Below are 26,579 nucleotides of genomic sequence, written 5' to 3'. Positions count from 1 at the left end.
TAAATAGGTAATTACTTTAAGGCATGGGCAGATGGTACGTTATTAGCAACGAGCATTCTCATATAAGTGACAAGTATTCTGCAGACCGAAAACCAACAACACAAGCATTATAACGTAATTAAAGCATACTCTTTGGCAATCCCTATAAACAATTGTCTCACTAGTAATCAATGTTACCCACAAATGAAATATCATATTGAAAGTAGTGGATAAATAATTAATATTACACAAAATTAATTATCAATATACAACTACTGCATGGCGTTCGGAAGTTCTCTCATGGCCTACTGAATGCTACGGAACCACGCCAAGGAACACGTGTTTACCTTTATTTTAACTAATTTTATCAGTCTATCACTAATTCAGTAATCTACTTACCTACATCGTTGTCTCCGTGGTGATTTATACCGTAATACCGCGCTAAACACACAAAGTATCAAGGATTTTACGCACATAACAGAGTAGTTCCAACCGTGACCGCACTTTCATATCGAAATCACATTGCTGGAACGTAAACAAACCAAAATTCTAGCGGATGAGTTAGGTGTTTAAAACCGTATACGTGCGGATATGACAATTTAGGAAATAGCGTTGCTTATTAATAAACTCTTATCTTAGGTAAACAATGACATTGAAAAATAAAGCATTTTAATTTTTAACAGGAAAGCAGAACTTAGTGTATTAACTAATAAGTGCTATTACCCTTTGCACATATGGTCTTACACTGTCTTGAGTTAGGGGTACACTCGACCACGCTATTCTATCTTATTTTCTTCCTCTTGTTTTTATGATGGTTTTAATTTACATATTATAGATCTAATTCATTGTTGTTGAGTATCTTGAAATATTCTATTTTGATTATTATTACTTCCCTAATAGTTTATTTATTTCCCTGTTTCCTTTCCTCAATGGCCTGTTTTTCTCTGTTACTTCTTGGGCTCACAGCATCATACTTTTCCAACGAAGGTTGTGGCTTAGCTAATCATTCGGGTGTGAAGGTGATGTTGTCAATACTTCCCATATTACTTAGGCCATATTAAATACATTATGCACATCATCTTTGTAATATATAATGATATAAATACTGGCTAGGTTACTTTCATCATTAATGTTCCCATACAGTCAAAACGCCGGTATTTTAAGAGAAGGTTAAGTTGGCGAATCAAAGACCACTGGCACGCCATGAGACTTCCCGAAGCTCAAACGGAACCGTTGCTTTCAAGTTCCATCTGAAATCTGCAGGACTGCATACCATAGTTGGTAGATGGTAAGGGATCTATGACATTAGAGTGGGAGATTAGACATGTCTAAACATAGAGTATAATGTATATCTCAATCGCTATTATCCAGAAAAAAATAAACATAGATTGCAGAAATAATAATAATTATTATTACAAGAAATTGTTACAGTTGAAATGAAGATAATAGCCATTGCTACCTGTGGCAAACTCCCAGAGTAAAGGTTTCCTCATCTGTCTAAACAGATTACTAGTGAGGAGAAGGCTATGATCAGCAAAACTGTACTAGTCAGAGCCACCCATACTACGTTGGTTTGCTGTGAATGATCAGACGAAAATCTCCAATCATCACCAAGCACTGTCCATGGCCAGTCTTATGATGAAAACTGGCCAAACCCAAGGCACGAATATGACACATATTAGGCTTTTGTCCTGCAGAGGACTAGAAACGGCTGCAATTTTTGTTGTTTGTTCATACTCACACACACACACACACACACACACACACACATATATATATATATATATATATATATATATATATATATATATATATATATATATATATATCTATATATATATATATATATATGTATATATATACATATATATATATATATATATATATATATATATATATATATATATATATATATATATATATATATATATATATATATATATATATATAGTCTATATTTTCTGAAAATATTTATACATTATCAAGTGACCCCTATAGCCTACAATTTACTTTAAACACTAGACATAATGCTTAGATATCACATCAAACAGTATGTGATACACAATTTGCAACAGACTTTAACAGACCTTCTCTCTCTCTCTCTCTCTCTCTCTCTCTCTCTCTCTCTCTCTCTCTCTCTCTCTCTCTCTCTCTCTCTCTCTCTCTCCTAAATAAGTCAAAGGTACCTCAGACCCAGTTGGTACTAACTAGACAGCTTTGAAGAGGAACTTGGCCATGCATGTAATATTTAAACAAGTAAATTGGGAACAAAACGTCCTGCCAGGGGTCGGAGACCAAAGAGCGCCATGTTTACCTTTAGCAAACGCAGCGAGGAAGGCAAAGTTATCGCTTCCCGTCTGGATGGTTTGGGAAGTTCGTAATCTTTGATTCAATTTCCCTAATCTTTGCTAGTCTTTACACTTATAAGGTTTAAGATACGACTGCTACAGCAGAAGTATTCTGCAAAGAAATGTAATTTTTCATATATGCGTTAAAGAATGAAGAATTGACTGCTGATTTCTTTTGTTTTCCTTTGTATGCTTATCATCATCATCTCCTCCTACGCCTATGGACTCAAAGGGCCTCAGTTAGATTTCGCCAGTCATCTCTATCTTGAGCTTTTAATCAATACTTCTCCAATCGTCCTCTCCTTCTTCATGCCTCATAGTCCTCAGCTATGTAGGTCTGGGTCTTCCAACTCATCTAGTGCCTTGTGGAGCCCAGTTGAAAGTTTGGTGAACCAGTCTCTCTTGGGGAGTGCGAAGAGTATGACTAAAGTTACTAAACCATCTTCATCTGCTCCTCACCATGATCTCATCCACATATGGCACTCGAGTAATCTCCCTTATGTTTCATTTTTAATCATGTCCTGCCATTTATCTCCCAATATTCCTCTGGGGTCTTAGTTCTCAAATCTCCAAAATCTGTAGTCATACCACGATCTCACTAAATTGACATATAGCCTGATTTTTATGTGAAATTTCAAGCGATTTTATTTCCAAACTTTTTTTAACCTAGCCATTGTCTGATTTGCTTTTTTCAATTTTTCATTAAATTATTTTCATTAAAATCTTTCATCATATATATATATATATATATATATATATATATATATATATACTTATATATATACATATTTTATTTATACATATTTTATATATACATATTATATATATATATATATATATATACATATACCAAAGACAATGTTGTAATATAAGTATGAAGTGGTCTGATAGTTGTGTTACATTAGAGCTGGGGTGTGCAACCTTTTCAAAAGAAGGACCAATAGTCAAGAATCTTATGTTATGAAGGGCCGTATTTAGAGGCATTTGAAAGATGGCCACGAGAAAAAAAACTACAAAATTAGTTTTGAATTTCTAACTATTGGAAAACAATTTGTAGTAATAGATGGCTTCACAGGACATGTGAATGTAATATATAATACAAAATAATATAAATACCTTCCTTTAACCTTTGTCAAGTAAATTATTTCAAGAACTAAGATTCTTAACATTCCCATCCAAAACAAAACACTGCTGTTTTTTCACCCAGCTACCCATACGAATTATACATGGATAATTATTATTATTTTATATGGGTGTAATATGAACGTAAAGATAACTGTGCACTTTGAATTGACGGGATTATCCTAACGTTCTTCATGCAACCAAAGCCTCCTGGTTAGTACAGTGGTAACGTGTTCGCCTTGCATTTGCATGACAGCAGATCGATCCCCGCCAGGGACCATAAGTTTATGCTGTTTATTGGGGAGGGTACTGCTGAGGTTGGGTACCACAGCGGGGGTTTGGGCTTCCCTGGTTAGCATTCTGGTGAGTATTTATTCTGATGATACTGAAACTGAAACCATACACCCTTACCTTTAATCTACTGCGATGGTTGACCTTGCATTTGTTTAACCAAGTGGTCAAAATTAAGCTGAATGATTGATGTGGCACCACCTAAGGTGCTTTCTAAGTGAGGACAAAAATATATTCCTAACAAGGTTCATTTTTAAAAGAGCTTTTCACATACATACGTGCTACTAAACACTGCCACTATCTTCCTTGCATGACTAGATAGTTTGGGATATTTTGTTATATAAATGTTGTTTAAAGAACTAAAAATGGAACTACCACCATAACTATTTCTTAGTTCATTATTACATTGTAGTTCAATTATTTCCATTTGCATATCCTCTGGAATAGTGTCCACATCCACAGGAAATGGGGAAGTAAACAGTTCAATAGCTAGCGAGTGTTTTCTAAGGTCATGGATTCGCATTGATAATTCTTCTTGTAGAGCTGCCAATCTGTTACCATATTTCAGACACTGATCATTGCAAATTACATAGCTGTCTAATGTTTGGAAGTGGGCTGTGTTTTGATTTGTGATCTGTGATTCGCACAACTGTAAGTTGATCTGAAACCCTTTGATCAGGGAGAACAGGTCATTAATAAGTTGATTTTTCCTTTGAAGCATAACATTCAGGGTACTGAGGTGGTCTGTTATATATTCCAAAACTGCTAAGTCACACTTCCATTCATTATCATTCATATCTGGGATAAAGTTACCTTTCATGTTCATAATCCATCATCTACTCCTACGCCTATTGACGCAAAGGGCCCCAGTTAAATTTTGCCAGTCGTCTCTATCTTGAGATTTAAATCAATACTTTTCCATTTATCATCTCCTACTTCACGCTTCATAGTCCTCAACCATGTAGGCCTCGGTCTTTCTATTCTTCTAGCATCTTCTGATCCAAGATGAAAGTTTGGTGAACTAATCTCTGTTGGAGAGTACGAAAAACATGTCCAAACCATCTCCATCTACCCCTCTCATATAAGACACTCAAGTAATCTCTCTTATAGTGTCATTTCTAATCCTGTCATGCTATTTAACTACCAATATTCGTCTGGTGGCTTTTGTTCTCAAATCTACAAAATCTGTCGGATATTGTTTCATTATCATACTCATGTCCATACAGTAACACTGATCTCACTAAACTGATATATAGCCTGATTTTTAAATGTAATTTGAGGCGATTTGATTTCCAAATTTTACTTAACCTAGTCATTGTCTGATTTGCTTTTTTCAATCTTTCATTAAACTCCAATTCTAAATATCCTGTATTAGAGATCATAGTTCCTAAAATATTTAAATGATTCCACCTCATTAATCCTTTCTCCTTCCAATGACAAATCATTTAATCTTCCATTACATATTCCGTTCTCATCACCTCTGTCTTCCTTCTATTTATCTTGAGCCCAACCTCATGTGATATTTCATGCATTTTGGCAAGGAAGCTTTGCAAGTTCTGTGGCGTTCTGTTAATAAGGACACCATAATAAGCATACACTAGGTCAGCTAATTTCCCGTTACCAATCCAGTCCAATCCTTCTCCACCATCCCCAACTGTTCTATGCATTACAGAATCCATGAGGAAGATAAACATCATAGGTGACAACACATTTCCTTGGAGTACTCCACTGTTCACTGGAAATTTAAGAGGAATTCCATAATAATGCAAAACTCTCCACAAAATTGTCTGGTGCACACTATCAAAGACTTTTAAATAGTCCACAATTGCCATTAAAATTGGATTTCTATATTCTACACATTGATGTACCACATATCTTAAAATGAAAATTTAGTTAGTACAACTTCCACCTTTTCTAAATCCTGCTCGTTCATATCTCAGGTTCACATCAATCTTTATCTCTAGTCTCTTTAGAATGAGCATACTATATATTTTCATGACAACTGATGTAAGTGTGATGCTTCTGTAATTATTGCAATCAGTCAGATCTCCTTTTTTTTGCCATTTTCACCAACACTCCCAGCTGTCATTCATTAGGATTAGCCTCTTCACGTCACATTTTACAAAATAATCTTGTCATTGTTCTGGGAGTCACTCCATTTTCAGCCAATATCATCTCAGCAGTTATTCCATCGTATCCACGGGCTTTCCATCTCTCTAGTTTTTTAATGCCAGCTTCGACTTCAAACACACTGATTTCATTCATGAGCACATCAAGGCTTCCTCAGCTTTAGGTATATCAATCAAACTATTCCACTTATATCTCCTATTCATGACCTCACTAAAGTGTTCCATCCAACGTTGACTTTCTTCTTTTTCTGTTGTTACAACAGATCCACCTCTCTTTTTGATGGATATATGCTTCTTTTTCTTTGCCCCAGAGGAGATTTCATTAATAATTCTGTAAGCAATTCTTACGCTATAGCCACTCCCTGAATTCATAGCTTTGTCAACCTCATCTGCTTTCCTGTCTAAATATTCTCTCCAGTCATTCCTAGCTTTTCTTTTTACTTCACTGTCATTACTGGAATACTTAGCACACTCTATCTTGTAATTTTCATTAGTTAATCGAAAACTTTCAACAATCAATTTCTGTCTTTGTCTCCTTTTTATAGTCTCCCAAGTATCATTTGATATCCATCGTTTTCTCCTTGTAACTGCATGTCCCAAAATTTCACTACCAACTGACTGATATATGTTCTTAATATCACACCATTCTTCATTAATTGTCTGCTCTTCGTTTCTTGAATTCTCTAAGACTGCAAATCGATCCCTACATTTCATTGGAGAGGTTTCTCTGTGCTCATCTTCTAGAAGCTTAATTGTATCAAATCTAGGTATTCTATCTACATTTCTGTTGGGGACTTTAGGTTTTAATTTTACTGTGGCATTGAGGAACTGGTGATCACTACCAATATCTGCACCTCTATAGCTTCTTACATTTTTCAGTCCTCATTCTCTCTTTATTAATGGCTATGTGATCTATTTGATTTTTGTAATTGCCGCATGGTGAAGTCCATGTATATTTGTGGATGTCCTTGCGCTTGAAAAGAGTTCCTCCAATAACAAGATTGTTTGTTGAACAAAAATTTATAAAGTGTGCCCCATTTTCATTTGTAACTTCACCAAGACCCTCAACACCCATCACATTCTTTACACCTTGATTATTCCGTCCATCTTTAACACTGAAGTCACCGATCACAATTTTCATATCTCTCTGGGATCTCATCTCTTGCACTCTGCAGTTCTACATAGTATTCATCTTTCCTTTCTTCAGGGAAATCATTTGTTGGTGCATAGCAAACTATAATACTCATATTGCACTGCTTTTATTTAAACTTTGCAAGTAACAATCTACTATTTAGAGCTCTCCATTTCTTTACTGCCTTTTCTGCTCTTGGTAACATCATCATTCCTACCCCTTCCCTTCCAATTCCATCTATCCTTCCTGAGCAGATATATATATATATATATATATATATATATATATATATATATATATATATATATATATATATATATATTCCTGGTCTAAAATTTCTTTACCAATCCCCTTACAATGTGTTTCAGTTAGGGTCAAGATATCCAAACTATATTTCATAAATTCATTCTCCACATGCTGCAGCTTCCCAATTTGATTCACGGTTTATGTCTAAGAAGAGCACAAGTTCATTTAAAAGTTCATATGCTCTTATCAGCATTCCTGCCTCACTCAGCCACCCGACTTCACAAAAATACTTCATACCACAGTATTGAGCTTCAGTATCTGCTAGCAACTCTTTAAATTGGCGATGATATCGACCTTTTGAGCTAATGAAGTTGACAGCTCTCACAATAACAATGGTTACATGTGGAAAGTTTATTGTCTTTGCACACAAAGATCCCTGGTATACGTATAAAACATTGCAGGACAATGAGTGAAGATGAGTTAATATCTTGAAACCCCATTCCACCCTTCAACAATCCTACCAGACCATTCTTTTTACCTGCCATCGTAGGAGCCCTATGTCTCGCTAACACCTTATCTATAATTCATCGAGTATATCCTGGGATGTGGTAGTTCCTTTCCTACTTTCCAGTGATGCTATTTCCTTAATAACATTACAGTCATTTTATACAAACAAGTTTTGCAGTATCTGTGGTGTCATAACTTTTATTGAGGACTACAGAGTAACCACAACAATCACATACTCACTAGACCAGTATACCATCAGTACTCTACGACCCGCCTCTCTATTCTTCTAAGTTGTAGGTTGTAGATTGGCCAGGGCACCAGCTACCAGTTGTGATACTACCGCTAGAGAGTTATTGGGTCATTTGACTGGCCAGCCAGTATTACAGTGGACACCCCCTTCTCTCTGGTTGCGGCTCATTTTTCTTTTGACCACACATACACAGGATAGCCTGGACTATTCTTTCCACATTCTCCTCTAACCTCATACACTTGGCCACAATGAGATTACCAAACAATTCTTCTTCACTCAAGGGGTTCACTACTGCACTGTAGTTGTTCATTGGCTACTTTCCTCTTTGTAAGGGTAGAAGAGACTTTGCTTTGGTAGGCAGCTCCTCTAGGTGAAGAACACTCCAAAATCAAACCACTGTTCACTAGTCTTGGGTAATACTATAGCCTCTGTACCATGGTCTTCCATTGTCTTGGGTTAGAGTTTTCTTGCTTGATGGTACACTCGTGCACGCTATTCTATCTTATTTCTCTTCCTCCAGTTATATTTTAGTTTTTATGATTTATATGTGAAATTCTTTTCTAATGCTGTTGTTCTTAAACTTCCCTTGTAGTATATCTCCTAATTTCCTTTCCCCACTGAGTTATATTAGCTGTTAGGGCCCTTGTCCTTATAGCATAATGCTTTTCCAACTAGGATTGTAGCTTAGCATAATAATAATAATAATAATAATAATAATAATAATAATAATAATAATAATAATAATAATGGTAGAGCTTGTCAGACTGGTATAATGATTACATGATGTGATGCGATGTGATTCAGCAGGTGTAGGCTAAGTGTAAGGTATAGTTGAAATATTTGCTTATGCATTAAGTGTTTAAAATGTAATTTCTTTTCGTGAGAGAGAGAGAGAGAGAGAGAGAGAGAGAGAGAGAGAGAGAGAGAGAGAGAGAGAGAGAGAGAGAGAGAGAGAGAGAGAGAGAGAGAGAGAGAGAGAGAGCGTATTTTGAGTACGTTTTCCTTATTTATCAATAAGAGAAAACGGACTCGTCATGGACTTGCATCTAGTGGGTAACTTGAATATTGCGCAAAATATTAATATTTACACGGACAGAAGCTGAAATTTTTAAAATATTCGGAATTTTACCTCTTTTGGATATATTTTGTCTCCAATTTTAGCCATTAATGCGGTCATTTGCATTTTTCAGTGTTAATTATAATGCTCAATTAAGTCCATATTATCAAAATGTTATTCATTACTTCTCATAAGTCTTTCCTATTGGTTAGGGTAGGAGAGACTCTTTAGCTATGGTAAGCAGCTCTTTTAGGAGACGGACACTCCAAAATCAAACCATTGTTCTTTAGTTTTGGGTAGTGCCATAGCCTCTGTACCATGGTCTTCCATTGTCTTGGGTTAGAGTTATTTGGCTTGAGGGTACACTCGGGCACGCTATTCCATCTTATTTCTCTTCCTCTTGTTTTGTTAAAGTTTATATAAAAATATTTATTTTAACGTTGTTACTAATATTGAAATATTTTATTTTTTTCTCGTTTCCCTTCCTCACTGGGCTATTTTCCCTGTTGGAGCCCCTGGGCCTGTAGCATCCTGCTTTTCCAACTAGGGTTGTAGCTTAGCAAGTAATAACAAAATAGCAATAATAATAATAATAATAATAATAATAATAATATAGTTTATTTATTTCCTTTCCTCACAGGGCTATTTTCCCTGTTGGTGCTCTTTGGCTTATAATATCCTGATTTCCTATTAAGGTTATAGCTTAGCTAATAATAATAATAATAATAATAATAATAATAATAATAATAACAATAATAATTAATTTCTACTATAGTATCCAATCTATTCAATATAAAAATAGCTCCTATTATCTTTAAAAAAAATTGTTTATCATCATCTGCACTAGAACACCACGTTTTGCTTTAAGATCCCCAAACAATAACACTTTACAACCTATCAAAAGCAGCTATGTCAACTGTCTCCATTACCTAGGTATTTTCTCTAAGTTCTCCCCTGTCAACATCTTATAACTAAATGTACTGTCAAAATTATAAGAAAAAAAGTAACTTACCTTTAGAATCATGGAGAAAAAACTTCGAAATATAAGATTGGGACAATCGCAGCCTCTTATGTACTGACGAGTTGATGAATAGCCTGAAAATATTTGTGCAATTGTTTTAGTTTTTATTCGACAATATTGTAACACAACTTACAAGACATATGCCAAAGGGACAACTATGAAATACAGTATAGTTTAAAAAAAAAGGAAAAAAAAAGACTTGAAAATATAACTTAGCCACCACAAATTTTATCCTCTTCAGAATATAAATGTATTACTAATATTTCTAATCAATACCTATTTAACAAGTCAATACCAGACTAGGTCTTCTCTATCCGGTCGAGAAAATGCACAGAAGACATCCTTCTCTATCTACTTTTTATTTTATTAATATTCAAGATTAGATTAAAGAAATCTGAGCCTGCTAAAAAAAACCTGGCAACTGCATCATCTCTTAAACCTTCGGAAAAAAAGCAAAACAAAAGTAGTCGTCATCCAACTGCCAGATAAGAAAGGTGTCCAGTGACCATCATTTCATTACCATGTGAGCTATAAATCATTTATTTATTTGCATTTATTATTCAAGTGAATGGATTTTTAACTTATAATCAAGAGAGTTTTAGAAAACTTTCGTAATTGAAGATTACTGTTATATTATACTTACCAAAAATTTAAGGCCACGTTCAACCCCGTTTAACAACGGCAGATCCATTGTCATAGACCTACGTATAACACATAATGTAATTACATATATAACACAATTGTAATGAGTATACAAAATACAAAAAAAAAAAAAAAACACCACAATGGAATTGCTATTACTGCTACCACTGCTATAACTGATAACAATAATGAAAGTAACAAAATTCATCTTCAGCTTAAAAGTTTGTGTGTTTTTTAATGTTCCCTTTGATCTCCAGTTCGTATGTGTGTATGTATATATATATATATATATATATATATTTATATATATATGATATATATATATATATATATATATATATAATATATATATATATATATATATATATATATATATATATATATATATATATATATATATATATATATATATATATATATATATATATATATATATATATATATATATATATATATATATATATATATATATATATATTGAATATTTGCTGAATGTGGACGACAGAGGAGAGTTACAACTGAGTAATGCACGACTTGAAGGGGCAAGCTTGGATAAGTGACTGTTTTAGAGAAGCAATTGTGAGATTGCGGAAATTAAAGTCATCAGGAATGGATGGGTTTACAAATAAAATGATAAAATAGGGTAATTGTAATGTAACTGAGGGACTGACCAGGATCTGTGATTTATGTCTTTCTGGCTGAGGAGATGTCCCTTATGAATGAGTGGGAGCAATAATTATCCTGCTATGTAAAGGTGATAAGAATGATATTGAATGATTTTGAGAACTATGTCGGCATAAAGATGCTTAGTATACCAGGGAGGTTATTTAGAAGGATTTTGATTGAGAAAGTACAGCATGTGATTGAAGGACTGATAAGGGGAGCAAAGTGTGGTTTAAGCAAGGATGAAAGAGTGTGGATGGAGTTTGCTATGGAAATGAAAGCCAAGTGAGTATTTTGAAAGTAAAAGGTAAAAGCAACATATAGGGACCTGAAACTAAGCTTGTGATATGATTGTTTATAATGCAATGTGAAGGGTATTGAGAATGTTTAGTATAAATCATAGGTTTATGAAAGATATCAAATTATAGGCCTGGGAATGGTGGGTTTGGTCTAAAAGTTGGGTGGGGTAAGGGTATATCATCTCTCTCTGCCTGTTCAGTATATTCATGGAGGAAGTGAAGCGAGATGTCACATAAGGATAGAGGATGGAGGAGCAAAGTTGTTGGATGAGAAAATGATTGGTGAATGGCATGTAAAGTGGTTGATACTTGCAGATGATACTTGGTTGATTAGGACAGGTGAAGAAAACCTGTAGAAATTTGCTAAGAGAGTTTTGAAAGAGTCTACGAGAAGATGAAATTGAGAGTAAATGTGAGCAAGAACAAGCAATGAGAGTAAATGGAAACGAGGAAGATGGAGTAACGGATATTAATACAGATAGATAAAGAATGGAAATGGTTGATTCAAATGAATATATAGGAATGCACATAATGGGCAATGGAAAGACAAAGGAAGTAGTCAATGAAATATTAGGAAAAGATAGAAAGGTAGCAGGATGTGAGCAAAAGATTGGTAAGAGATTTGAAATGTTTGTGGAGGCCATGATTGAGATGTATGAAGGGACTGTTGAGCTAATTCTCCTTGGAAGTGAATCATAGAGTTTATTGCAAATGAAAGGTAACAGGTTGAAATTGTCAAGATAAACTATCTAAATATTATGTGGTGTAAATGAACTTAAGGGGTGAGAGAACGTTGGAGATACTCAGAAGTGGTAAGAAGATTAGCATAAGTAAATCAGTATTTTGAGGTGGTTTGGTCATATAGACCGAATGGACGACGACAATAGTGAGTATAATTCAAAAGCGCTAGGACGAGAATTAGTAGGCAAGTAAAAATGATTGGACAGATGGCCTGAAAGATGGATTAGAAAGGAGAGGCTATGATATTCCGTAAGAGCAAGAGTGTGCAAGCTAGAAGTTAAACGCCCTACGGATGAGTCTTCTATAGAGACTAATCTTATAGAAATTTGTACGATTCAGCATTATAGAGGAATTTGGCAGTGATTTATGATGAAGTAAAAATACATGTAACTAGGCACGCTAGGTCCTTCAGCCCTTTGAGTTATAGATAACCTTGCCTAATCATGAAATACTATCGGTAGAAATCGCCACTCACCTTGGATGACTCATCTGATAGTAATTTCCAGATTGTACCAGTTGGTGGCCGTGGTGAATGAGAATCGTAGATCTACATCTCGATTTGATTCTGAAAAAATATGTAGAGGTTAATAACAAAATGCATATTCGAAGTTCATATCAAAAGCCAAAGGTTAGGCAAATGGTAACGGGATCTTTTTTACTAGATGATAATTATGTTCAGGTTCTACTATAACAATACGATATATTTAATTACTTTGAATGATTGAATTAATCACTACACATGTCCAACTAGAGAGAGAGAGAGAGAGAGAGAGAGAGAGAGAGAGAGAGAGAGAGAGAGAGAGAGAGGTGGGGTTGAACAGCAGGAATGTATAAGCTTTTAAATTCCTATAAATTTGCTAATTATTCTCAAAATCATTGATGCCGATTGGAGCATGATAAAGAATTAGCATCTTAAAAAAATAAAATAAAAAAAATAACTTAATTGCAAAACATTTAAGATTGTAATATACTTTAAAAAATAGGTAAGAAGACCAGCCTCCAATATGAACTTAAAAAGGCTACTGACATACAAAACTTCTCCAAGAATCTTAGTGAAAATGAACTTTACCAAGACTGGGACATTAATTGAATCAGCATATGCGTAACAGCCAGGGAAACTAACCAATCATCACTGAAGGGTTGGCACCTGCCAGTTATTACGCACTTATGCGTTAAATGAGTGTGATCAGTTCTTAGGAGCAGAGGGTAGTTCTCACCTTCTAGGCACATTATCGTATTTCCATGGTGATATATTACTAGTGATCTTCATCTTATTTTGATCCACAGAATTCTAATAACCTTGCCAAATCTTATCAAGAGATCTTTTGGAGAGAGAGAGAGAGAGAGAGCGAGAGAGAGAGAGAGCGAGAGAGAGAGAGAGAGAGAGAGAGAGAGAGAGAGAGAGAGAGAGAGATCAGGCTTTGGGGATGTAGAGTGAGCCTCATAGTATGAAAAGAAATTATCTACATTTGCAGTTTGAAGGGACAGTGAATTTGAAAGCCTCTGTAACTTAATGAGAGAGAGAGCCTTACCTTACCTTATTGCCTTATTCTATGTTTGGGTTCCCCAGGTCCCTCAGTGTGAGGCACCTCGTATATCCACCAGAGTGTTGCTTATGCATCTTCCGGTGTATTTTGCATCTTCCAGTCTTGGATGGTCTGGGATGCATCTGAGGTGTTTATCGAGCTTATTCTTAAACACATCTACGCTCACTCCTGATATGTTTCTTAGATGAGCTGGCAGCGCATTAAATAGTCGCTGCATTATCGATGCTGGTGCGTAGTGGATTAATGTCCTGTGTGCCTTCCTTAGTTTTCCTGGTATAGTTTTGGGCACTATTAATCTACCTCGGCTTGCTCTTTCTGATATTTTTAGTAATTCCTTCGATTTGTTTCCATGCTTGTATTATCATGTAGCGTTCTCTTCTCCTTTCTAGACTGTATAATTTAAAAAATTGCAGTCTTTCCCAGTAGTCAAGGTCCTTAACTTCTTCTATTCTAGCAGTAAAGGACCTTTGTACACTCTCTATTTGTGCAATATCCTTTTGGTAGTGTGGGTACCATATCACACTGCAGTACTCGAGTGTACTACGTACATAAGTTTTGTACAGCATAATCATGTTTTCAGCTTTTCTTGTTTTAAAGTGTCTGAATAGCATTCCCATTTTTGCTTTACATTTAGCCAACAGTGTTGCTATTTGGTCGTTGTATAACATATTCCTGTTTAACATTACACCAAGGTCTTTGATTGCTTCCTTGTTTGTGAATGTCTCGTTATTAGGTCCCCAGTATACATATACCATTCTTTCTCCGTTTCCATAATTTATTGATTCGAACTTATCGGAGTTAAATACCATCCTATTTATCTCCGCCCATTCATATATTTTGTTTAGATCTCTTTGTAATGAGTTCCTATCTTCATCACAAGTAATTTCTCTACTTATTCTTGTGTCATCGGCGAAGCTTCTAACTTCAGAGTCTTTAACATTACAGTCTATGTCTGAGATCATAATAACAAACAGCAGTGCAGCTAATACCGTACCCTGTGGAACGCCAGATATTACCTGAGCTTCATCTGATTTCTCGTCATTTGCAACCACTATCTGTTTTCTGTTTTGTAAAAAATCTTTTTTGGGCTCAAGCCATGTCGTCCTGATGGAAGTTCCTATAGGGTAGCTCCCTAGGGTATATTACAACTACGGCGATATTCCCAGAGAATTTACCTTAAGGTACCAGAATTCTAACTCCTGGAGCGAGTATCCCTCGTGAAAGGGATATCGCGACATATCAGAGGACGTATTCTAGACACGTCACATGGCAATCTACAACCTGGACAGAGATTTCGTCTCGTAGGAGGTGATTGACGAGATACGAATTCGGGAAAGAAAAAGGGGAGCCGCTCCCAAGGCTTCCCTATCCCCCGATTCGTATGCGTGCCTGGCGCCAATCCTGGCGCCATCTGTATTCCTTTTTGCGTAGCTTAACAACTCCGTGCTTTTTCCTGTTTTTCTCGCAAATCTTGGATTTATTCGATTTTTCATGGCTTCTTCGTCTTCGTCGGCCTCTGATAAGTTGAGTATAGTGTCTGTTATGTATAAATGTAGGCTCTTGGTAAAATTTTGAGTGATTAATAGGATTAATCTTTGATACAAGAGCCGTAGCCTACCAGAGGTGTCCTGGACACTGTCGCTCGCTAGGTATAAATTAGTTGGTCAGAGCGACATTCCTGGTTGTTTTGCTTTAATAAATTTTAGCTATTTAGCATTACATAGGATTTCCTTTCATGCTTAGTATTATTTGGCGAAGTATTCGCCATTCTGGCCTACGCTAGGCCATGTAGCCTAGTCGTTTGGTCCTAGTACTTCATGCATGATTTTGGTTTTTCCGAGTGTAATTAAAATTTTATTGAAGCTTTAGGCTATATTTTATACATTTTAGACTGTGTGGAATATTTCCAAGATTGTATACGTGTGAGTTTCGGTGAATTAGGTAATCGATTCTCTTGGTGCCTAGGCTAATTGCTTATGGAGCCTTAGTATTCTTTATCAAACTCCCCGGTTGCTTTCTTTTCTTCGGAGAAGGTATGCAATCCCTTTCCCTCTGTTTAAGCCTTGGGCTTATCCCTAAGTGGTTTTTTCCGAATTTATTTTCGATAAAACTATACTAGGGTGTTACTGTACCTTCCTGTTCCTGTAGTTATGGTTCAAGAGGGACAGAACAACAGAGTTTTTAGTCTGAGTCTGTGTTGTCTGGCTTGGGGCAGAGTCCCCCTCGCTGACCTAACACATACAAAGGGAGCTTAGCTCCCTTAGGTCACTACCGAAGGTTTCTGTAGTTATGATTCCTTCCAAACAATTTCGCCTAAAGGGAATTCAGGTAGTAGCCTACCTGGACGACTGGTTGGTGTGGGCAGCATCCGAGACAGAATGCTTGCAAGCTTCCAGTCAAGTGATCCAGTTCCTAGAGTACCTAGGCTTCAAGATCAACAGAAAAAGTCTCGACTTTCTCCATCTCAAAAGTTCCAGTGGCTAAGATCCACTGGGACCTTTTGTCACACCGTTTCTCCACCCCGGCGAAGAAAAGGAAGGAGATAGCGGGTTCTGTCAAGAGACTTCAAGATTCCGAAAGGATATCAAGACACGAGCAGGAGAGAGTACTGCGCTCTCTCCAGTTTGCTTCGGTGACAGACCCAGTGCTAAGAGCACAGCTAAAGGATGCAATCGGAGTTTGGAGAAGTTATGCATCAAACGCGTGAAGAGATCTGAGAAGACCAGCCGCTTCGGCTAAGTACTCTTCTCAGGCCTTGGTCCCAAGCCAGACATCTAAAGAAGTCAGGTTCTTCTTCAGCCACCTCCCCCGTCGGCGACGATTCACTCAGACGCCTCAAAGGAGGGATGGGGAGGTCACTCTCATCGGAAAAAAGTCCAGGGGACTTGGTCCAGGCTATTCAAGACCTTTCTCATAAAACTTTCTAGAAGCTAGGGCAGTGCTCCTTACCTTAAAGAAAGTCTCCCCGCGTCATTCGTTCCACATAAAGTGGTAATAGACAGCGAGGTAGTTGTAAGATACTTGAATCGACAAGGATCGAGGTCACCACCTCTCAACCAGGTGATGTTGGCCGTCTTCCGATTGGCGGAAAAGAAGAAGTGGTACCTGTCGGCAGTTCACCTTCAAGGAGTCCGCAATGTGACAGCTTACGCTCTATTCAGGTTCACACCGATAGAGTCGGAATGGTCCTTAGACGCAGGATCATTCTCCTTCATTCTGAATCAGTCCCAGAACTGCAGATAGACCTCTTTGCGACGAAAGACAACAAGAAGTTGCCCCTGTACGTGCCCCGTACGAGGACCCCTTAGCGGAAGCAGTGGACGCGATGTCCCTCGACTGGAACAGATGGTCCAAGATTTATCTGTTCCCTCCTCACAACCTTCTGTTGAGGGTCCTCAACAAACTGAGATCCTTCAAAGGGTAGCGGCAATAGTGGCCCACAAGTGGCCGAACAGCGTGTGGTTCCTCCTGGCATTGGAACTGTAGCTGAAGTTTGTACCACTACCAGATCCAGTTCTGACCCAGCGAGTCCAGAAGTCAACTGTCTGCGCTTCATTACAGAAAACCCGGACCCTGCAGTTCATGATTTTCTCTCCCTAGCGGTGAGAAAGCGTTTCGGGATTTCGAAAGCCAGTATAGACTTCCTTGAGGAATATAAATGCAAATCTACTAGAAGGCAATATGAGTCATCTTGGAGAAAATGGGTGGCCTTTTGTCAAGGCGAAGATTCCGCAGGAGATCTTGACAGACTTCTGCTTATCTTTTTTCCCCACCTCCATGGTCAAGGGTTGGCAGCGAACACGATTTCAGCGTGTAAGTCTGCTTTGACAAGACCCATTCTATATGCCTTCCAGGTCGACCTAGGTAACGAGATCTTTAATAAAGTCCCGAAAGCCTGTGCTAGGCTCAGACCTTCAGCACCTCCAAAGCCCATTTCATGGTCTTTAGACAAGTTCTTCATTTCGCTTCTCTGTTGAGCAAGGAAGAGTGTGCGTTAAAGGATTTGACACAAAAAAGTTATTTTCCTATTTTGCACTCGCGTCCGGGGCCAGGGTTAGTGAGATTGTAGCCTCTCGAGAGAGGCAGGTCGTGTTCAGTTCCTGGATGGGGAAGAACTGAACCTGTTTCCGGATCCTACGTTTCTCGCCAAGAATGAGTTACCCACCAACAGGTGGGGTCCCTGGAGAATCTGCCCTCTGAAAGAAGATGCATCTCTATGTCCAGTAGAATGCCTAAAGGTCTATCTTCATAGAACTTCAGACTTCAAGGGTGGTCAACTATTCAGGGGAGAAACATCAGGCTCAAATTTATCTCTGAATCAACTCAGAGCGAAAATCACATATTTTATTCGCAGAGCGGATCCTGACAATACACCCGCAGGTCACGATCCGAGGAAAGTTGCCTCATTCTTAAATTTCTTTAATTGTATGGATTTTGAACATCTCCGTTCATACACTGGCTGGAAGTCTTCCAGAGTGTTCTTTCGCCACTATGCGAAGCAAGTAGAGGAACTAAAAGAGATCTGTGGTAGCAGTGGGTCGCGGTGTTAACCCTACTGTTTAACTCTGCGAGGAACAGTGGTCTTAATTGGGACGATTAATTCCAGGGTGAGTGTGTAGTTACATACTGTACTACAAACTAAGTGAGGGCACTGTGTTGCCCATCCAGACTGTTCCATTTCCGAAGGTGAACCTAGCATAAGTGCAGACATGTGTGCCGAGCGTTTCTAACGCTAATGTCATTGATTTGTAATACAGGCTTTTATGACTTTGATACCTCGGTATCTTAAAAGTGGCATCTAATGTTTTTTCTTTCAGACAAACAAGCTCTGTTTACTATCATACTTATGCTTAAAGTTTTGGGTTATCCTCTTCTTATATATATATATATATAATTGTGGTTAACCTGTCTATTTATTGCCTGTCAATAATCTGGTTCTTGAGAACCTTGCGTCTCCTTCACCTGTGTCAATTTATTGGTATAATTGAGCATTCATTCTATGTACCTTATCTGGGATAATTCAAAATAGAATTGTTCCTTTATGCAAGCTATGTTGCATTGGTTTTCCTCCTATGCGGATATAAAACCTTTGTCCAATACAAGTATTGTGCGGAAAACTGGTCGATATTTCATATTGACGCAGTGGTCCTTTACAAACTATGCTTTACTTAATATAGGGCGAGACCACTATATTAGCTTGCCTGGTATTCATACATAGATATATGTACTCTTCGAGACTTTTCCAGAATCTAGTAGGACTCTTCCCTGTAGGGGGCAGGAAGCTCTAACATAGTTTATAGTTAGTTGAAAAGATGTATAACGGTAACATCTTAGGTCTCTAGGTCTAGTCGACCGGGAAAAAAAAAAAAAAAAAAAAAAAAAAAATTACCTCCGGGGAGTACGGCACGTTCTGAGAATCCACAGATACAGTAATGCTCTGGTACACTTCCATCAGGACGACATGGCTTGAGCCCAAAAAACGGATTTTGAGCGAAGCGAAAAATCTATTTTTGGGTGAGATGGCCATGTCGTCCTGATGGACCCGCCCTTGCCTTTCTAAGAAAGGGCTGTAGGACCCCTCCCTACATACAGTATCTGTAGCACCTCGTGTACGCTACAAGGAATACAGATGGCGCCAGGATTGGCGCCAGGCACGCATACGAATCGGGGGATAGGGAAGCCTTGGGAGCGGCTCCCCTTTTTCTTTCCCGAATTCGTATCTCGTCAATCACCTCCTACGAGACGAAATCTCTGTCCAGGTTGTAGATTGCCATGTGACGTGTCTAGAATACGTCCTCTGATATGTCGCGATATCCCTTTCACGAGGGATACTCGCTCCAGGAGTTAGAATTCTGGTACCTTAAGGTAAATTCTCTGGGAATATCGCCGTAGTTGTAATATACCCTAGGAAGCTACCCTATAGGAACTTCCATCAGGACGACATGGCCATCTCACCCAAAAATAGATTTTTCGCTTCGCTCAAAATCCGTTTTATCCATTTCCCTGTCTTTCCCTTAATAATATCCTTTCTCATTTGTTTCTCTAATATATTATGGTCTACCTTGTCAAAGGCTTTTGCAAAATCTAGATATACCACATCTGTGTCTTTTTCATTTATCATATTTTTATATATGTTTTCATAGTGTGCTATCAGTTGGGTGTGTGTACTTTTTCCGGGCACAAAACCGTGTTGACCTACATTAAACAAATTATTTTTAAGCAAATGATTCATTATTTTCTTTTTTATTACCCGTTCATAGTATGTGACGTTAGACTAACTGGTCTATAATTGCTTACCTCTAGTCTTGATCAACTTTTGAAATAGGGGTTTTATATGCTAACTTATGTTTAACATATATCTCGCTCATATCTACACTTTGTCTTAGCAGTATTGCAAGCGGCTATGCGATAGTGTGTGCAGTTTTTTTTTACAAAATCGCTGGAACTCCATCTGGTCCGGCTGCCGATCCATTTTTAATTTCGTTTATAGCCTTGACAATGTCTGCTTCATTAATATCTATATCCGTTAGATATTCACTATTTTCTTCTCTCATTTCTGTTTCATTATTCTCATTCGCAATTCTTGGCGTGAATTCACGCTTATATTTTTCTGCTAATATGTTGCATATTTCCTTTTTTTTTTTCGTTCGTTAAACCGTCCTTCAATTCTTAGAGGGCCTATTTCTAATCTCCCTTTATTCATCTTTTCTGCATAGGAGTATAGTACTTTGGGGTTTTTCTTGATATTTTGAAGTGTCCTTTCTTCTAAGTCCCTTTTTTTCATTTTCTTTTGATCGTATAATCTTTTGTTCTACATTTTCTATCTTACTTTTTATTTCCATCATTTTCCATACATTTTTTTCTTTTGCAAGATTTTTCTTCCACTTTCTAACTTTCTGAAATAAGATCCTTCTGTCTCTTGGTGTGCATATCTGATGTTTATTTTTTTTTTTCGGTACATATTTTTCAACAATTTTCTCCAGTATTTTGTATAATATATCCGTATTTATCTGCATATTATCACTTACTAACACATTTTTCCAATCTTTGTTCAATTCGGCATTTATTTCTGACCATTATATTTTCCATATCCTTCCCATTGTTTTGTGCTTTGTTTTTCTCTGCGTTCACTTGCTTTGGAATGGACTATTAATTCTATGACATTGTGGTCTGAAATTCCCGTGTTATACGCTATTATTTCTTTAACATAATTCACCTCATTCACAAATACTAAATCTAGGACATTGACCTTTCTTGTTGGAATGTGGTTTATTTGTTGCATATTATGTTCTAATAGCATATCTTGAACTTTTCAAACTGTCTCTTATCTTCTGCGCTACTATTACTCTCTTTTTTATATGTATATATACAACCACTTTCTTCTATCCGTTCTTTCCAATCCACGAAAGGAAAGTTAAAATCTCCGGATAGGAGTATATTCCAGTCTTTATGGTTTCTACATATATCATCTATTTTTTCTATTATTATGTCAAACTCCTTAGTATTTGGGGGTCTGTAGACTATAATATTCACTAATTTTTCATATTCAAATTCTACCGAAATCAATTCACATTCTGTGTTGCTGTATTTTTCACAGACTTTTCCTTGATTTATGTCTCTTCCATATATTGCGGTTCCCCCTTGATTTCTATTTGTTCTGTCTGACCTATATGTTTGGAAACCCTTTATCTGGTCGTCACTGCCAGTCTCTTGGGAATACCATGTTTCACTTATATTTAACATATCTATTTTTTCAATTGGGGTTAGTTCTTCTAAGAACTCTATTTTCATTTTAGAATTACTCGTGACTAAACCCTGTGCATTCATCACTATTATGGTTTGTGTTTCATCCCCATTATTTAATATTGGTAATAATATGGATTCTCCCATGCTTCCTTCCTGTTCTGATATGATGTTCTTTTCTTCATTTTCAGGAATTCTGCCATTAAAAAATCCAACTTTTCTATTATATTTGCTCTTTCGCCTTCATATTTATTTTTGTGTGTATACCTGCAATCATCCCCATACCTGTACCAACCCCTGGCATTATAGATGCATTCTTTGTGGTTGGGCTCTAATTGTGCGTATTTGGGTTGAAAGGCATCATATCTTGGGGCCTTTTGTGCATTGTGCGGTATATACTCGGCTTGTTTTTTTTGTTTCATTTTTGCTTTCATTTTTCTTTTCTGTTTGCTGAGTTTTCTGACTTTCATTCATGGTTGCAGGATGCATATATCGACATTTTTTGTTGAATTTGCATCCTTTTCCTTCTTTCATAGAGAGAGAGAGAGAGAGAGAGAGAGAGAGAGAGAGAGAGAGAGAGAGAGAGAGAGATAGAGAGATAAAGCTTTGGGGATGTGAGTGAGCCTCATAGTATGAAAAGAAATTATCTACATTTGCAGTTTGAAAGGACAGTGAATTTGAAAGCCTCTGTAACTTAATGAGAGAGAGAGAGAGAGAGAGAGAGAGAGAGAGAGAGAGAGAGAGAGAGAGAGAGAGAGAGAGAAACACTGCTTAGAACATTAGTACATAAAACCTAATAGAGAGAGAAAGAGAGATGCAAGTCCTCTTTAAATAATCATCTAATTTTACCTTTATCTTGGTAAAAAACAGAAGTTAGACTGAAGAAGAATAAGATAAAATACTAGACAAAAATCACATGATAATTTTATCTAATTATAATCTCAGCGTGAGAGTGAATCGCCGGTTAAATGAACGTTCAATCTTATCCCTGGCACTATGTTCCACTTGATCAATGTGATAGTACAGAAAGAATGATTGTGAAAACAGCATGAGATAACTGTTGATATCAAATCGAGAAAGAGATGCTTCATAGTTACTGTGCACCTTTCCCTAATGGACTAATACACTTTCCATAACTACAAAAGGCTAATGTCCATTAGGTTGCCCTGTTTAATTAAAAGTATATAGACAAAACATTATATATACAGTATATATATATATATATATATATATATATATATATATATATATATATATATATATATATATATATATATATATATATGACGACACCTCGACTTAGTAATAATGGAAGCAATATTCCAACACAAACTGAAACCAAACCTGGGCCGGGCAACGTATGAATTAAATTGTGTTTAATTTTATTTCATGTGAGTTTATGGCGCTGGCGCTTTGATCTTTTATTTTGTATTTAGATTGATTTTATAGTTTTATGTTAATTTCTTATTTTATTTCATAAAGATTTGTATGTTCATTTTAAATTTTCTGTTTTAAATATTCATCATACTATGTTTTAACTTATACAATGTATCCTATTTTAGGCTCTGATGATGGAAATAGATTTTCCGAAAGCTAAGCAATAGAGATGTATATCATAACCCTGGTAATATTATTCATATTGAAACTCTGCTTTCCACGGAATAAATCAATAGCTGATATATACATATATACATATATATATATATATATATATATATATATAAATATACATATATATATATTATATATATATATATATATACTGTATATATATATATATATATATATATATATATATATATATATATATATATATATATATATACTGTATATATATATATATATATATATATATATATATATATCTAATCTATCTATCTATCTATCTATCTATCTATCTATATATATATATATATATATATATATATATATATATATATATATATATATATACATACTGTATATATGCACTGTGTGTATATATGAATAATTAAATATGAAGTAGATATCCATTAGCAATTCTACTTTTCTGGTGGTACCTTCAACGAAAAAGGAAGGCAGGGGTCACTGTCAAATTCATGAGTAAACTGCTGCATCATGGATGGAAATCATGTGGAAAAACAACTTCCATCACATCAGGTGTTTTATGCACTTTCAAATAGAGCTCATCAATGTATTTGCCTCCATCTTGCACACAGTTTGTCCAAAATCTCTGCAAATTTAATACTTGAAGAATTAGTCTCCTCTGCCTCGAAACATTTAATTTTATGCACTATTTTCATCAGCATATATTCCATTCTTTTCACAAGACGAAACTTTGACAGATAACTTTGATCCGTCTCTTCAGTTATGGCATGGCTAACGTTTCTGAACAATTCCATATAAATCACTCTTCAAACCATTACTTATATAGTATAAAACACAGTTAATCCCAAACTTTTCAAATATATTATCTAATTTGCATTAAAATCGTGTACTTCAATTCCATAAAAGGAAGATAGCTCAAAAACCCTTTATGTATCAAAACTTTGTCTTTCAATGACACACTTCTTCTCTTGCACATCCTTTGCATACACCCTGCTACCTTTCTGGCTTCACATATTCTATGACTAACATTTTCTCTCATCTTATCATCATTCATTGCATTTACTTCCCTATTCTACATGAATAAATCCCAGACCTTTTAACCTTTGCTCTTTTTACTTAACTAATCTTCTTGATTACGTTATCTTTCTTCTTGTATCCCATTAAATATAGTACCTATTTTTTTTTCATCCAATTTGTCATATCTTCATCATCATTTTCTCCTCCAACGCCGATTGACGCAAAGGGCCTCGGGTTAGATTTCGTCAGTCGTCTCTATCTTGAGCTTTTAAATCAATGCTTCTTCATTCATCATCTACTTCACGCTTCATAGTCCTCAGCCATGTAGGCCTGGGCCGCCAACTCTTCTAGTGCCTTGTGGAGGGCACATGCAAGTCTGGTGAATTAATTTCTCTTGGGGAGTGCGAAGAGCATGTAAAAACCATCTCCATCTACACCTCACCATGATCTCATCCATATATGTCATCTGAGTAATCTCTCTTATAGTTTCATTTATAATCCTGTCCTGCCATTTAACTACCAATATTCTTCTGAGGGCTTTGTTCTCAAATCTACAAAATCTATTGGATATTGTTTCATTGTCATAACAAGACTCGTGTCCATACAGTAACACAGATCTCACTATACTTATAGCCTGAATTTTATACGTAATTTCAGGTGATTTGATTTCCTAATTTTACTTAACCTAGACTTTACCCGATTTGCTTTTTTCAATCTTTCATTAAACTCCAATTCTAAAGACCTAGAAATCTTAGTTCCTAAATATCTAAATGATTCCTTTTCATTAATCCTTTCTCCTTCCAATGATATTTCATCTTCCATTGCATACTCCGTTCTCATCATCTCTTTCTTCTATTTATCTTGAGCCCATCCTCATGTGATATTTCATGCATTATGGTAAGCAAGCTTTACATATGATAGCCTTACCAAAACCTTTTTGTTTATTCACCAAATTGTACCCTGCAATATTCACAAATGCAGCTTGTGAACTTTGAGTAATTTTAATATCTAATTTATAATTGTCATAAATCATTTTTCTTTTATATTATTGCCATACACTCCCTTTATCTTAGCATCTTTTATTTTTCCATTTTATCACAAAATAAACTTATCAATTCCATCTTAACGAGCACAATGTTTCAACCCTCTTTTTTTCTCACATTTTCAACTTTTCCTTTCTAGCTAAAGGTATTTCTAATGATCAGGAATACCTCCAGCCACTTTTCTAAGCATTCCTTTCTTCACGATTTTTTTATTTCCAAAGGATATCTTTAAATACCCTTTTTGCAAACCATGTAATTCTAACAAGTAATCTATTTTCATTTACAATGTCTACCCTCCAGTATACACAATCACAGTTTGTGGATTTTATGACTACATGCACTCGCTTCTCTTTTCTTCTTTCTCAAGTCTTATTAGAAAAAATCCTTCTTTGGACTTCCAATCCTGGATTACCTGCCCTTTTAATTTTATCTCACTGGTGCCATAGCATCTAGTTTCCTCTCCTAAAACTCCTAACTAGCATACATAATTTCCCTTCTGTTTTACATGCACGCGAAATTAAAATACAAAAGAATCTATATTTTATTTGTCTCCCATTCCTTGCAGGTCTGAATATGTTTGGCGTTGCACACCCCATGCCACACGACTCTGGCCCAGTTAGTCATTTCGCGTCGCACTGGAAGTGAATTCACGTACAGTTGGACAAGGGAATTCCTGATACACCTTGCTCTGAAGAAGTACATTCAACCACAACCTTTGTCATCTCTTCCTCTACACTATCTTTTTGGTTACTCGCTCCGAAGTAAGGGTGTCACATTGTAGACTTCTTCGTAGCAAGGTGTATCAGAGACTCCTGCATCCAACTGTACATAATCCGTTGTTGCAGTTGACCTCAGAAAAAAGTCTCATTCGACATTTATGAGTCATTAATTTCCACCATGGAATCCACAACCTTTGACTAGTACCTTTTCTGTTTCGGGGATTAATTTATACCTCTTTTTTTTTTCTTTTTTTTTTTTTTTCAAACTAAGCCACTTGGTCGTCAGTTGGTTTGTTGCAGATTTGGCCTACCTGTTATAGCAGCCCGAAAATTAGCTCATATTCGTCTTGAATTGATACGTATTACGCAATTTAAACTATAGTGGAACACGATTTAATAATTCGCGAAAATATAATAGAAAAGATAGGTAACCTTTAATGAATATTTATGGCGAGACTATGTTAAAAGTTTTTTTCCTGAACTCAACATATAGAAT

At 36.2% G+C, this 26,579-nt stretch overlaps 1 protein-coding gene and 1 long non-coding RNA gene across 2 annotated transcripts in view; one reads left to right on the top strand and one right to left on the bottom strand.

Moving 5' to 3' along the window:
- Nucleotides 1-10,071: 10,071 nt before the first annotated feature.
- Nucleotides 10,072-26,579, bottom strand: part of LOC137626321 (uncharacterized) — a 348,693-nt gene continuing 332,185 nt past the window's right edge. The window contains exons 2-3 of the long non-coding RNA XR_011041008.1: nucleotides 12,903-12,992; nucleotides 10,072-10,156 (exon numbers count right to left, since the gene is read on the bottom strand). This is a non-coding gene — a long non-coding RNA (uncharacterized lncRNA). The remainder of the gene's footprint in view (nucleotides 10,157-12,902; nucleotides 12,993-26,579) is intronic.
- LOC137626320 (probable caffeoyl-CoA O-methyltransferase 2) overlaps nucleotides 10,516-26,579 on the top strand; it is a 19,417-nt gene continuing 3,353 nt past the window's right edge. Inside the window, exon 1 of the mRNA XM_068357388.1 lies at nucleotides 10,516-10,605. Coding sequence (XP_068213489.1) covers nucleotides 10,604-10,605 — 2 coding nt within the window. The 5' untranslated portion in view covers nucleotides 10,516-10,603. The remainder of the gene's footprint in view (nucleotides 10,606-26,579) is intronic.

This window comes from Palaemon carinicauda, chromosome 33, assembly GCF_036898095.1.
Source record: "Palaemon carinicauda isolate YSFRI2023 chromosome 33, ASM3689809v2, whole genome shotgun sequence".
In the NCBI taxonomy this organism is placed as follows: domain Eukaryota; kingdom Metazoa; phylum Arthropoda; class Malacostraca; order Decapoda; family Palaemonidae; genus Palaemon; species Palaemon carinicauda.
Note: the sequence above shows the minus strand (reverse complement) of the source record. Positions and strands in the feature narration are given on the sequence as shown.